General features: G+C 40.5%; 1 protein-coding gene across 7 annotated transcripts in view; it reads left to right on the forward strand.

Moving 5' to 3' along the window:
• The window catches only part of MBOAT1 (membrane bound O-acyltransferase domain containing 1), a 106480-nt gene that overhangs the window by 70987 nt on the left and 22892 nt on the right, over window positions 1-12601 (forward strand). For all 7 annotated transcript variants that reach the window (XM_045497253.1, XM_045497252.1, XM_045497251.1 and 4 more), the window contains exon 5: window positions 11983-12038. In XM_045497253.1, the coding sequence (XP_045353209.1) occupies window positions 11983-12038 (56 nt within the window). The remainder of the gene's footprint in view (window positions 1-11982; window positions 12039-12601) is intronic.

The raw sequence follows: 12601 nt of genomic DNA on the forward strand, positions 1-12601 counted from the left end.
TCTGTCTCTCTCTCTCTCTCTCAAAGAATAAAACATTAAAAAAATTAAATTATAGAACATTATTAAGCAGCAGCATTTTTTCCCTGCCACCAGAAATGCACTGTGCCTCACTGACACATAAATCTGCCTTCTTGGATAAACAGAGAGGCACATACCAACCTGAAATTGACATGATGTTTTAAATCCCAAATTGTCAGTTACAGAGATTCTTTAATGGTGTCTGTTTTGATGATGAGCATGCAGAAAACCCCAGTTCCCCTTCAGAATGGACTTTGTCTGACACTTCCGTTTGTTTCAGCTTAAAATTTTTGTGTTGTGGAGGAATAAAGTAGAGTTTTTAAAAAATTTTTAAATTTATTTCTGAGAGAGAGAGAGAGACAGAGCGTGAGCAGGGGAGGGCCAGAGAGAGAGGGAGACACAGAATCCGAAGCAGGCTCCAGGCTCCGAGCTGTCAGCACAGAGCCTGATGCGGGGCTCGAACCCATGAACCGTGAGATCATGACCTGAGCCGAAGTCAGATGCTCAACTGACTGAGCCACCCAGGTGCTCCTAAAGTTCTGTCTTGAAGTTGAACCTGATGTTTTAAAACAGCCTAACGAGATAGCTGTTCCCTTTGTAGCATGCTTCCAAACTGAAGAGCTTAACATACTTTATTACGTCTTTATTTGTTTAATTTTTTTTTTTATTTTGGGAGAGAGAGAGAGTGAGTGTAAGTGCATGGCCATGAGTAGGAGAGGGGCAGAGAGAGAGGGAGACAGAGAATCCCAAACAGTCTCCACACTGTCAGAGCCCGACCGGGGGCTTGAACCCAGGGATTGTGAGATCATGACCTGAGCGGAAACCAAGAGTTGGACACTTAACTGAGCCACTCAGGCACCCCTATAAACGTCTTTAGGATAAGAGCACAGACAGGAATTGAGTGGGATTAGAGGAGATCAGCATTTGTGCCAAACAACATATATATGTTTTTAATTTGAGAGTAACGGCTAAACTCATACTTTAAATTATTCTGGGGCTTGGCATTTTATTTGTCTTTCTGAAAGTAATCAGGTTTTTGTGGGCTGGACTGTTGTTAATGGCGAGGATACCACAGACGACACGCTTTTATTAGTGGCGAATATCCTTTGTGTTTTCTCTGTGAATGTGGGCTGTTAAAAATACCAGAACATTTACTGTTCCCCTGCAGGACGCTCAACAGTTGCTGGTAATAAAGCGGGTACTTGATTCCTTTGAAGTGTGTGGAAGTGAGCTCATTCTTCTGTCTTGCTCCCAGAAGGGTACAAATTGATATTTCTGAGGGAAGCAGAAAGAAGAACCCTCATTTCCTCTTTGCAGGCTCGGCCGATTCAGGCAGCTAATTGCTCTCCCATCATGTTGGCAATTTGAGTTGCCCGTGTGTTTTTGAGAACAGTCTGAAACAAGAACGCTTATACACTGAGAGTGGGAGTACAAATCGGTACCGTCCCCTTCTGGAAGGCAACTTAGCCATAAAATTTCAAGCAGGAATTTTTTTTTAAGCTCGTATTCTATGATAGGAGAAATTCCTAGGAATTGAATTACCTTAAGGAAATCAAATGTATTCCTAAGGGTGTTCAGCTGTTGTCAATAGTGAAAAGCTGTTAGCATCCTAAATGGTCCAAAAGAGGTGAATGATTAAATCATGGTACTAATACGTGTCCACTGAAAATGTTGTCTTCAAAGAATGTTTAAGGACACTGGAAAATGCTTACAATACAATGGAAAATCAAATCCACAAAACTAATACATGACTTAAGACTCCCACTTTTAGGGGCGCTCAGTCCCTGACTGGGTGGCTCAGTCAGTTAAGCATCTGACTCTTGGTTTTGGCTCAGGTCATGGTCTCACAGTTCATGGGATCAAGCCCCACCTCGGGTTCTGTGCTAACAGCATGGAGCCTGCTTGGGATTCTGTCTCCCCCTCTCTGCCCCTCCCTTGCTGGTGCTCTTTCTCAAAATAAAAATAAACGTTCAAAAAGAAAAGAAAAAAAAAAGATTCCCATTTTTATGAACGTGGGCATGCGTAGTAAGCCCTGGAAGGAAATAATCAAAATGCTGAGACAGTAGTTCTGTTGGGAGGTCTTTATTGGTGATTTTAATAATTGTTTTATTCTTTTATATGATTATAATGAGAAATCATAAATAATACTTAAATATATTTGCAAGTATGCATATTATGAATGCATATGCATGCATATTATGGTGACATGGTCTAGAGGAGTAGAACAATAGCCTTTGTGTTCCCTTTTACCTTACTGGGGCATAATAGAAATATCACTTGTCTGCACCCCTTGCTGCTAGAGATGATCATTTGTCTGGGAAATGTTTTCTTCTCTTGGTTTATGACATCCTGGCCCCTCCACCTGACCAACTCAGTATGTGCAAATAATTGGGTTTTATAATATGGGCAAAGAAGTGATGTCTGCTGGGAGATTTGCTTATTTCGTGCTTCTTCAGGCTTCTGTCAGCTCTTTGATAACTAGTATAGTCCCTTGGAATTTAATTCCCAGACGTGAGTATAAGTTCTACCAAGTAAGTATATTTGGTGGGTGCCTATTAGAATGGAGAACTGATGATTCTGTTATTGTTGAGTGCGAGAGTGTGGAGATTACAACTTTGGAAAGATTAATGTGAAGGGTAAGCCTATTCTACTCTGATTGACCACTGGATGGTTCCCAACAGATACTCGGTGAACTTTGAACTAAGTGGAGAAGAGTTCCTGCTACCCTTAGTTGTAGTCCTGGGGAGCTGATGGAACCATCTCTTTTGTTTGCTGTGACTTCTGGAGCCCTCCATATTCTTCCTGATGCTGGAAGAGTTGATAGGAGTTTGGTAACATTCTACTGAAGTTGTCATACCATCACCTCCTTCTTTGGTAATCCAGGGAGTGGGGGTTACCAGTGGGGCAGAAGCAACAGAGATGAGGGAGTACTGTCCGAGCCTCCTGTGCTCCTCAGCTGCTGAGTTAAGGCTACTAGTTGCATGGTTCATGTTGCATTTGGAGCCCCTGGTTGTGCAAGATGGCAGTCCCAGCCTAGGTTGCCGTTGATTGAAAGTTTGTCATATTCCTATTCTCCCACCCTGTCTAACTTAGGCTTGCCTGACTCTTTGCTTTCCTAATATATTAGTATTACAAGAGGACTTTTATTATAAAGAAAAGAGTAATGAAAATGCAAAATATACTCTTTTGGATCTAAAATTACCTGTTGGAGGAAATAAGATCCTTGAATGTCAGATCTGGCGTGATGCTGGCCAGCCAACTTTATATCATTGCCCCATCTCAGTTTTACCAGGACACCCTGGTTTTAACCACCCTAGCTCCAAAGAGTAAGGTAAACTAGGTAGGTTTTATTGGAATGCTGTTCAAAATTGAGTTTCTGTTTAATGTTTTAAAAGACAGGTTATTTTTTGGTGGGAGTTGATATGGAAAATAGACATGGACGAATGGGTACCACTTCTGGTAAATTACCCGGAGTTTGTAGGAAGGCACTGATTTTCTGTGTGTGTGTGTGTGTGTGTGTGTGTGTGTGTGTTGGAGGGAGTGGCATTGTTCTTTCTACCCTAATCACATCTCCATCTGCCTGTTTTCCCTTATTCATTTTTCCCTGTATGTCTTTCTCCAAATTGGAACCATAATCAGAAAAAAAAGTGATTTTCTTCCCTTATATATATGTATAAATTTTTCCTTCTGTTGACTTTTAAAATTTCAGTATAATTAACATAGAGTGTCATATTAGTTTCAGGTGTACAGTATATTGAATCAATAATTTTATACATTACTCTGGGCTCATCATGATTAGTATAGTCTTAATTTCCTTCACCTGTTTTACCCGTCCCCACACCCACCTCCCTCTGATAACCATCAGTTTGTTCTTTGTACTTAAGGGTCTGTTTTTTTGTTTGTCTCTTTTTAAGTTTTTGTTCGTTTGTTTTCTTTCTTAAAGTCCAAATAGGAGTGAGGTCATACGGTATTTGTCTTTTTCTGACTGACTTATTTCACTTAGCATTATACTCCCTAGATCCATCCATGTTGTTGCAAATGGCAAGATTTCATTCGTTCTTCTAGCTGAGCAATATTCCATTGCATGTATATGTACATACCACATCTTCTTTATTCATTCATCTATTGATGGACGCTGGGCTGCTTTAATATTTTGGCCATGGTAAATAATTCTGCAATAAACGGGTGCATATATTGTTTTGAATTAGTGTTTTTATATTCCTTGGTTAAATACCTAGTAGTTGAATTCCTGGATCATATGGTAATTTTACTTTTCACTTTTTGAGGAACCTCCATATGATTTTCCACAGTGGCTGCACCAGTTTGCATTCCCACCGATAGTGCACTAGGGTTCCTTTTTTTTTTTTCACATCCTCGGCAACACTTGTTATTTCTTGCGTTTTGGATTTTAGCCATGTTCATAAGTGTGAAGTGATATTTCATTGTGGTTTTGATTTGCATTTCCCTGATGATGAGTGATTTTGAGCATCATTTTATGTGTCTGTTGGCCATCTGCACGTCTTCTGTGGAGAAATGTCTGTTCATGTCTTTTGCCCATTTTTAATTGGGTTATTTGCTTTTTGGGTATGGCGTTGTATCCGTTCTTTTTACATTTTGGATATTAACCCTTTATTGGATATGTCATTTGAAAATATTCTCTGCCATTCTGTAGGTTGTCTTTTAGTTTTGGTGATTGTTTCCTTCGCTGTGAAGAAGCTTTTTATTTTGATATAGTCCCACTAGTTTATTTTTGCTTTTGTTTCCCTTGCCTCAGGAGACCTATCTAGAAAAATGTCACAGCCAATGTCAGAGAAATTACTGCCTGTACTCTCTTCTAGGATTTTGATGGTTTTGGGTCTCATATTTAGGTCTTTAATCCATTTTGAGTTTATTTTTGTGTATCATGTGAGAAAATGGTCCAATGTCATTCTTTTGGATGTAGCTTTCCAGTTTTCCCAACACCAGTTGCTGAAGAGACTTTTTCCCATTGCATATTCTTTCTTCTTTTGTCAAAGATTAATTGAACATAAAGTTGTGGGTTTCTTCTGGGCTCCTTTGTGTTCTGTTGAAATATGTGTCTATTTTTGTGGCAGTACCATACTATTTTGATTATTACAGCTTAGTAATATAACTTGAAGTCTAGAATAGCGATACCTCCAGCTTTTTCTTTTTTCAAGATTTCTTTTTGAAATTTAGGTCCTTTTGTGGTTCCATACAAATTTTAGGATTCTTTATTCTAGTTTTGTGACAAATGTTGGTATTTTGATAGGGAGTACAGTAAATCTATGGATTCCTTTGGATAGTATAGACATTTTACCAATATTTGTTCTTCCAGTCTGTGAGCATGGAATATTTTTCCATGTGTTTCTGTTGTCTTCAATTTCTTTCATATTTTATAGTTTACAAAGCACAGGTCTTTCACCTCCTTGGTTAATTTCTTCCTAGGTATTCTGTTATTTTTGGTGCAGTTGTAAATGGGATTGTATTTTTAAATTTTCTTTCTGCTACTTCATTATTAGTGTATAGAAATGCAACGGATTTCTGTACATTGATTTTGGATCCTGTGATCTTCCTGAATTTCCTTATCAGTTCAAGTAGTTTTTTGGTAGACTCTTTCAAGTTTTCTATATATGGTATCATGTCCTATGCAAATAGTGGAAGTTTTACATCTTCATTACCGGTTTTATTCCTTTTATTCCTTTTTTTTTTTTTGTCTGATTGCTGTGGCTGGGACCTTCTGTATTATGTTGAATAAAAGTGGTAGGACACTTTTGTGGACATCCATGTCTTGTTCCTGATCTTAGGGGGAAAACTCGGTTTTTCACCATTGAATATGATGTTAGTTGTGGGTTTTTTATATATGGCCTTTATTATGTTGAGGTACGTTCCCTCTTAGCCTACTTTGTTTAAGAGTTTTTATCATGAATGGATATAGTACTCTGTGAAATGTTTTTTCTGCATCTTGAAATGATCACGTGATTTTTATCCTCTTATTGATCTGTGGATTTGTGAGTATTGAACTACCCTTGCATTCTGGGAATAAATGCCACTTGATTGTGGTGAATGATTTTTTTTAACATGTTGTTAGATGTAGTTTGCTAATATTTTGTTGAGGCTTTTTGCATCTATGTTTATCAGAGATATTGGCCTGTAGTTTTCTTTTTTTTTTTTGTAGTGTCTTTTTTTTTTTCTTTGTAGTGACTTTATCTGATTTTGGTATCAAGGTAGTGCAGGCCTCATAGAAGAAATTTGGAAGTTTTCTTTCCTCTTGTATTTTTTTTGGATTATTTGAGAATAATAGGTATTAACTCTTCTTTAAATCTTTGGTGGAATTAACCTATGAAGCTGTCTGGTCCTGGACTTGAGATTCAATTTTATTGTTGGTAATTGGTCTGTTCAAAATTCCTATTTCTTCCTGATTCATTTTTGGGAGGTTGCATGTTTCTAGTAATTTATCCATTTCTTCTAAGTTGTCCATTTTGTTGACATATGATTTTTCATAATATTCTGTTATAGTCCTTTGTATTTCTGTGGTGTTGTTATTTCTTCTCATTCAGTTCTGATTTTGTTTATTTGAATTCTCTTTCTTTTTTGATGAGTCTGGCTAATGGTTTATCAATTTTATTGATGTTATCTGTGGAATTCTTTATCTCCCCTTCTATTATGAATGATAACCTTGCTGGATGGAGTATTTTTAACCGCAGATTTTTTCCTTGCAGCATTTGAATATATTGTACTACTCCCTTCTGGCCTGCAAAGTTTCTGCTGAAAAATCTGTTGATAGCCTTGTGGGGTTTCTGTGTATGTAATAATTTTCTTTTGCTGTTGTAAAATGTTTCTCTTTACCACTATGTTTTGCCATTTTAATTTTTAATGTCTTGGTGTGGACCTCCTTGGGTTGATTTTTGGGTGGTGCTCTCTGGCCTCCTGGATTTGGAGTTCTGTTTCCTTTCCCAGATTAGGAAAGTTTTCACCTAGTATTTCTTGACATAAATTTTCTTCCCCCTCTTCTCTTTCTTCTCCTTCCAGGACCCCTATAATGTGAGTGTTTTTATGTTTTATGGTGTCACTGAGTTCCCTTAGTCTATTCTTATTTTTTATTATTCTTTTTTCTCTCTCCTGTTCAGCTTGATTGCTTCCATTACTCTGTCCTCCAGTTCACTGACCCATTCTTTTGCTTTCTCTAGTCTAGTCTACTATTTATTCCTTCCTGTATAAATTTTAGTTACTGAGTTCTTTATCTCTGATTGGCTCATTTTTATGTTTTCTCTTTGTTGAACATATCACTGAGATCCTCCACTCTTTTCTCCAGTCCCATGAGTATCTTTATGAACATTACTTTAAGTTATCTCTCAGGCATATTACTTATCTCCGTTTCATTTGGCTCTCTTGCTGTGATTTTTGTCCTGTTCTTTCATTTGGAACATAGTCCTCTGTCTCATTTTGTCTAACTCTCTGTGTCTGTTTCTCTGTGTTAGGAAAGTCAGCAGTGTCTCCTGCTGTTGAAAGCAGTGGCATTATGAAGAAGGGGTCCCTTAGTGCCCTACAGTGCAATGTTCCATGTTCACCAGAACCTGGTGCTTTATGGTTTTGCTTCCTCTGTGTGTTGAATGCACCCTATTGTTGTGACTGAGCTGCATTTGCCTTCAGACCAGTTGTCTGCGATGGCTCTCTTTGCCCGTTGTGGGCAGGATTTGGTCCCTGTGTGTCTAATGGGCCAGTTGGGCTACCTCGGGCTTGAGTCGGGTCAGACCAGGAATTTTTCAGAGCTGTGGTCACACTGAACTTCAGGGTGCTCTTCCTGTTTTGTCCCCTGACAGGCTCTAGTTGGTGTGTGGGGTCTGCAGTCAGACCCGATGTCTGCCCCAGCCCACTGCTGGGGCCGGAGTCTAACTGGTGTGTGTGGTTATCTTCTTCTACCTGCCTCCCCAAGGCAGGAGTCACTTAGAGTGGCGCTGGCCCCTGTGGCAGTTGCTTGCACAGTGCCAGCTTGTGGTGCTGCTTTGGATGGACTCCTGCCAAGGGCAGATTAGATGGGGCAGGAGAGTGGGGGTTGTGCGGTATTATCAAGCTAATTGGAGAGTATTCGAGCCGGTTCCCACAGGTGTCCTATTTAGGCAGGGATGTAGGGGAGAGAAATGGCGCCCACCAGCTGTTTTGTGTTTGGAGAAGACTCCTAAAGATCCCTGCCTCTCAAGCACACGCTCTGAGATTAGTAAAGCTCCTTCCTGTATACCACAGTATACCCCAGGTATTTTTTCAGATTGCTGCTTCTGTGCTGTATCTCAGCACGCCTGTTTGTCATGCTGTCTCTTTAGGGTCCAGGACTCCGTTTCCTATCAAGCTCCAGCTGTCCCAGAGCTGAGCCTGCCGGTTTTTAAGGTTCTAGGTGTTACGTGCCGCTGTTTTTAAGGACTGCTGGCGTTAAGCCACTGTGGTTTTCAAAGCAAAATGTGAGGGGGATTTATTTTCCCGGTGCCTGGAGTGGGGTCTGCTCCTCTCCATGCTTGCAGTGACCCTCCTTCCCACAGACAGTCTCATGGGTCAGTTTGGTTCCCAGCCGTGTTTGCACACTTCCTACTCTTTTCAGTGTGGCCTCTTCTCTCCGTTTAGCTGTGGTGACCCTGTCCTGTCAGTCTTCAGGTCCTTGTTTGGGTCCTCTACACCGATGTGGCTGTTGCCTGGCCGTATCCAGGGGATGAGGTGAGCTTAGGATCCTCGTATTTTAGCATCTTCCCCAGAAGTTGGCCTGTTTACCTTTTTTATTTCTTAATCATGAAAAATGTTATCGGACAAAAGAGAAATGGCCCTGCCTCCACCACGCTGGACTCAAACCTTGATTTCAGATTGACCGGATGGTTCCCATGGATGCAAGTGCAGCGCCTGCTACTGGCGAGTGCGTGCAAACCCCAGCACAAGGCGCGCTTCTCAGCGGTGGAAAACCCGAGTACAACTCAAGTTTTGAGGCCTCGTTGTTCTGCGCAAGTTCGTTGGCTGCATCAGGGAGCCTTTTTGCGTCCTTCCTGTACTTGTAGTTGCTCGTGTGTGCCGCGTTCTGCATTTTTGCAAACAGTAAGCATGAGTTCCGATCATCATCAGACATGTCTTGGACTATTTTAGGTTTTGACTGAAATACAACATGGATGGTATTTGAGTTTCATCTTTTAAGTCAGTAACTTTACGGATTTGACTCTCAAATCTCGTAACTTGGGCATTCTGAATTTGGCATCTCATCTACTCATAAGTTTAAATAAATGGATCAATGAAAAATGTTGAGACAGGAAGGCTTCTGAGCAAGAGCATATGGCACTCCTCCTTACATGCATAGAAGAGTGAGTATGTGGGAGGATTCTAACTCCACTTCCTCTTGGCGAGATCTAATTCACATATCCTACAGTTCACTCATTTCAAGAGTGCGATTCAGGGATGCCTGCCTGGCTCGGTCAGTGAAGCGTCCGACTCTTGATTTCAGCTCAGGTCATGATCTCACCATTTGGGTCTGAGCCCAGCGCTGACAGTGTGGAGCCTGCTTGGGATTCTCTCTTTCTGCCTCTCTCTCTCTCTCTGCCCCTCCCATGCACAACTTCTCCAAAATAAATAAATAAACTTTAGAAAATGGAAGATTAAAAAAAAATTTGAAGAATACAATTGAGTGATTTTGAATGTGTTCACAGAGTGGATTGACAGAGTGCAACCATTACCATAATTAATTATATGACATTTTCATCACCCTCCCAGAGAAACCGGTATGCATTAGCCCTCAGTCCTCATTTCCTCCCAACTGCCCCAGCCTTGGGCAGCACTTCCTTTCTCTATGGATTTGCCTGTCCTAGGTATTTCATGTCAGTGGAACCGTGCAATATATGACTTTTGTGTCTGGCTTCTTTCATTTAGCATAATGTTTTTAAGGACCATTTGTGTTATAGCATGTGTCAGGACTTCATTGTTTTTATTGCTGAATAATACTCTATTGTGTACACATACCACATTTCATTTACTCATTCATTAGTTGGTGGACATTTGGGTTATTTCCCTTTGGGCTATTACGAATAATGTTGCTCTGAACATGTGTGCACAAGTTTTTGTGTAAGTGTATTTTTATTTTCCATGGGTATGTTCCTAGGAGTGGGATTGCTTGGTTATATGGTGATTCTATGTTTAACCTTTTGAGAAACTGCCAGACTCTCTCAAGTAGCTTATACCAGGGCGCCTGGGTGGCTCAGTCAGTTAAGCGTCCGACCTTGGTTCAGGTCATGATCTCATGGTTTGTGAGTTCGAGCCCCGCATCGGGCTCTGTGCTGACAGCTCAGAGCCTGGAGCCTGCTTCAGAGTCTGTCTCCCTCTCACTCGGCCCCTCCCCTGCTCACAGTCTGTCTCTGTCTCAAAAATAAATAAACATTAAAAATAAAAAATAAAGTAGCAGGTACCATTTAATATTCCCACTGGCAGTGTATGAGGGTTCTCCAACTCCTGGCCAATACTTGTTATCTGTCTTTTTGATTCTAGTCATCCTGGTGGTTGAGAAGGGGCACGTGATTTGATTTGCATTTCTTGGATGGCTGATGATTGTTGAGCATCTTTTCATCTGCTTATACCTCGGCCAGAGCAACTTCTTACTATTTGTATATCCTTTCTAGAGAAATGTCCATGCAGATCCTTTGGCCATTTTTAAATTATATTACTGTCTTATTCTTATTGAGTTGTAAGAGTTCTTTGTATATTCTAGTGCCAAGTCCCTTATCAGATGTGTGATTTACACATGTATTCAGCACATTCTGTGAACTATCTTCTCACTTTCTTGATGGTGTGTGTCATTTGAAGCACAGGATTTTAAGTTTTAATGATATCCATTTAATCTATAATTTTCTTTTGTTACCTGTGAAGTTACAGGTTATTGGCGTTGCATTTAAGAAACCATCACCAAGGGGCACCTGGGTGGCCCAGTCAGTTAAGCATCTGACTTTGGCTCAGGTCATGATTTCCTGGTTCATGAGTTTGAGCCTCGCGCCAGGCTCTGTGCTGACAGCTGGAGCCTGGCAACCGTTTTGGATTCTGTCTCCCTCTCTCTCTGCCCGTCCCCTGCTCATGCTCTGTATCTCTCTCTCTCTCTCTCTGTCTCAAAAAATTATTAAAAAGAAACCGTCACCCAATCTAAGGTCATAAAGATTTATGCCTGTGTTTTCTTCCAAGAGATTTATGGTTTTAGCCTGCATTTAGGTATTCGATGCAGTTTTAATTACTTTTGTATCTTTTTTTATATGACTAGTTGTGCCATCACTATTTAAGAAGATTGTTCTTGCCTCTATTGAATTATCTTGGCGTCCTTGTTGACATGATGCCACTTCTTAGGCAAGTTTTTATTTGAGGTCTTTTTTCAGACTAGGATTGGTGTTATTTTTGGTCACTAAACGGTTTATGGACAGGTGGCTGCGTTTTACAAATGAATCTTTTACTACGGAAAAAGTACGTGCAAGAATTGCCTTTACTAGAACAACACATGGTAGAAGATACTAGAATGAAGAAGCCAGAATATGTACCTCATCCAGGCGGAAGCAGGGCACTGGGTTTAGGTATCCCCCAAACTGATGCTGCTCATATGTTACTGTGCATCTGAGTTCCCTGGAGATCTTGGTAAGATGCAGGTTTCCATTCTCTGGTTCCGGAACGAAGTGTACGAGTCTGCATTTTTAACGAGTTCCAGACAATGTAGTCGGTGCCGGTACTGAAACTCAAGACTTTGAGTAACAGTGCAAGAGCGGCTTTCTGGTGTGATCTCGTTCCGTGTTGTTGTATCTATTTACTTAAAGTGATTTGGAAAGGAAATAAAAGTGTGTTCTTCAAATCCAGTGTGTTCGTATTTTATTGAGTAACCTTCCGGATAAAACACCACCAATCAGGGAAATAGAATGAAAGTTTCTTCTAGTGGCCCTTCTGCCAATGGATTATCTTCTGTCTTCCTTTTAGGCCTCTGATGATTGTCACACAGAAGATCACGACCTTGGCATTCCAAGTTCATGATGGTGAGAAGAACTCTCCTTTTGGTTCTGAGAGTGAGCCTGACACAGACCTTCGTTTAGAGTATATCCACAGTCCAGATCTTATTATAACTTGTCAGAAATTTGCAAGCTTCTTTAATCAAAGCTTTTTACTTCCTCAGCTATTATTTACCACTTTTCCTGCTGAATCTGCCGTCTACATTTGCTGAAGTCTTTATACCGAGAAGGGTTTTTTTTGTTTGTTTGTACCACATTTTAAATGTATGGTGCGCTCTGCCCTTCATTTCTAAATCTGTTGATTTTTTCTTTGGTTTAATCTGAGATGCTCATAAGGTAATAAAAAATAGTATTGGCTGATTAATCTTTTTTTTTTTAAATGTTTATTTACTTTTTGAGAGAGAGAGAGAGAGCGAGAGCGAGTGGTGGTGGGGGGGGTGTGGGCAGAGAGAGGGGGAGACACAGAACCCGAAACAGGCTCCAGGTTCTGAGCCGTCAGCACAGAGCCCGACGCAGAGCTCGAACTCACAAACCCGTAAGATCATGAGCTGAACCAAAGTCGGGCGCTCAACCAACTGAGCCACCCAGGT

This window comes from Leopardus geoffroyi, chromosome B2, assembly GCF_018350155.1.
Source record: "Leopardus geoffroyi isolate Oge1 chromosome B2, O.geoffroyi_Oge1_pat1.0, whole genome shotgun sequence".
NCBI lineage: Eukaryota > Metazoa > Chordata > Mammalia > Carnivora > Felidae > Leopardus > Leopardus geoffroyi.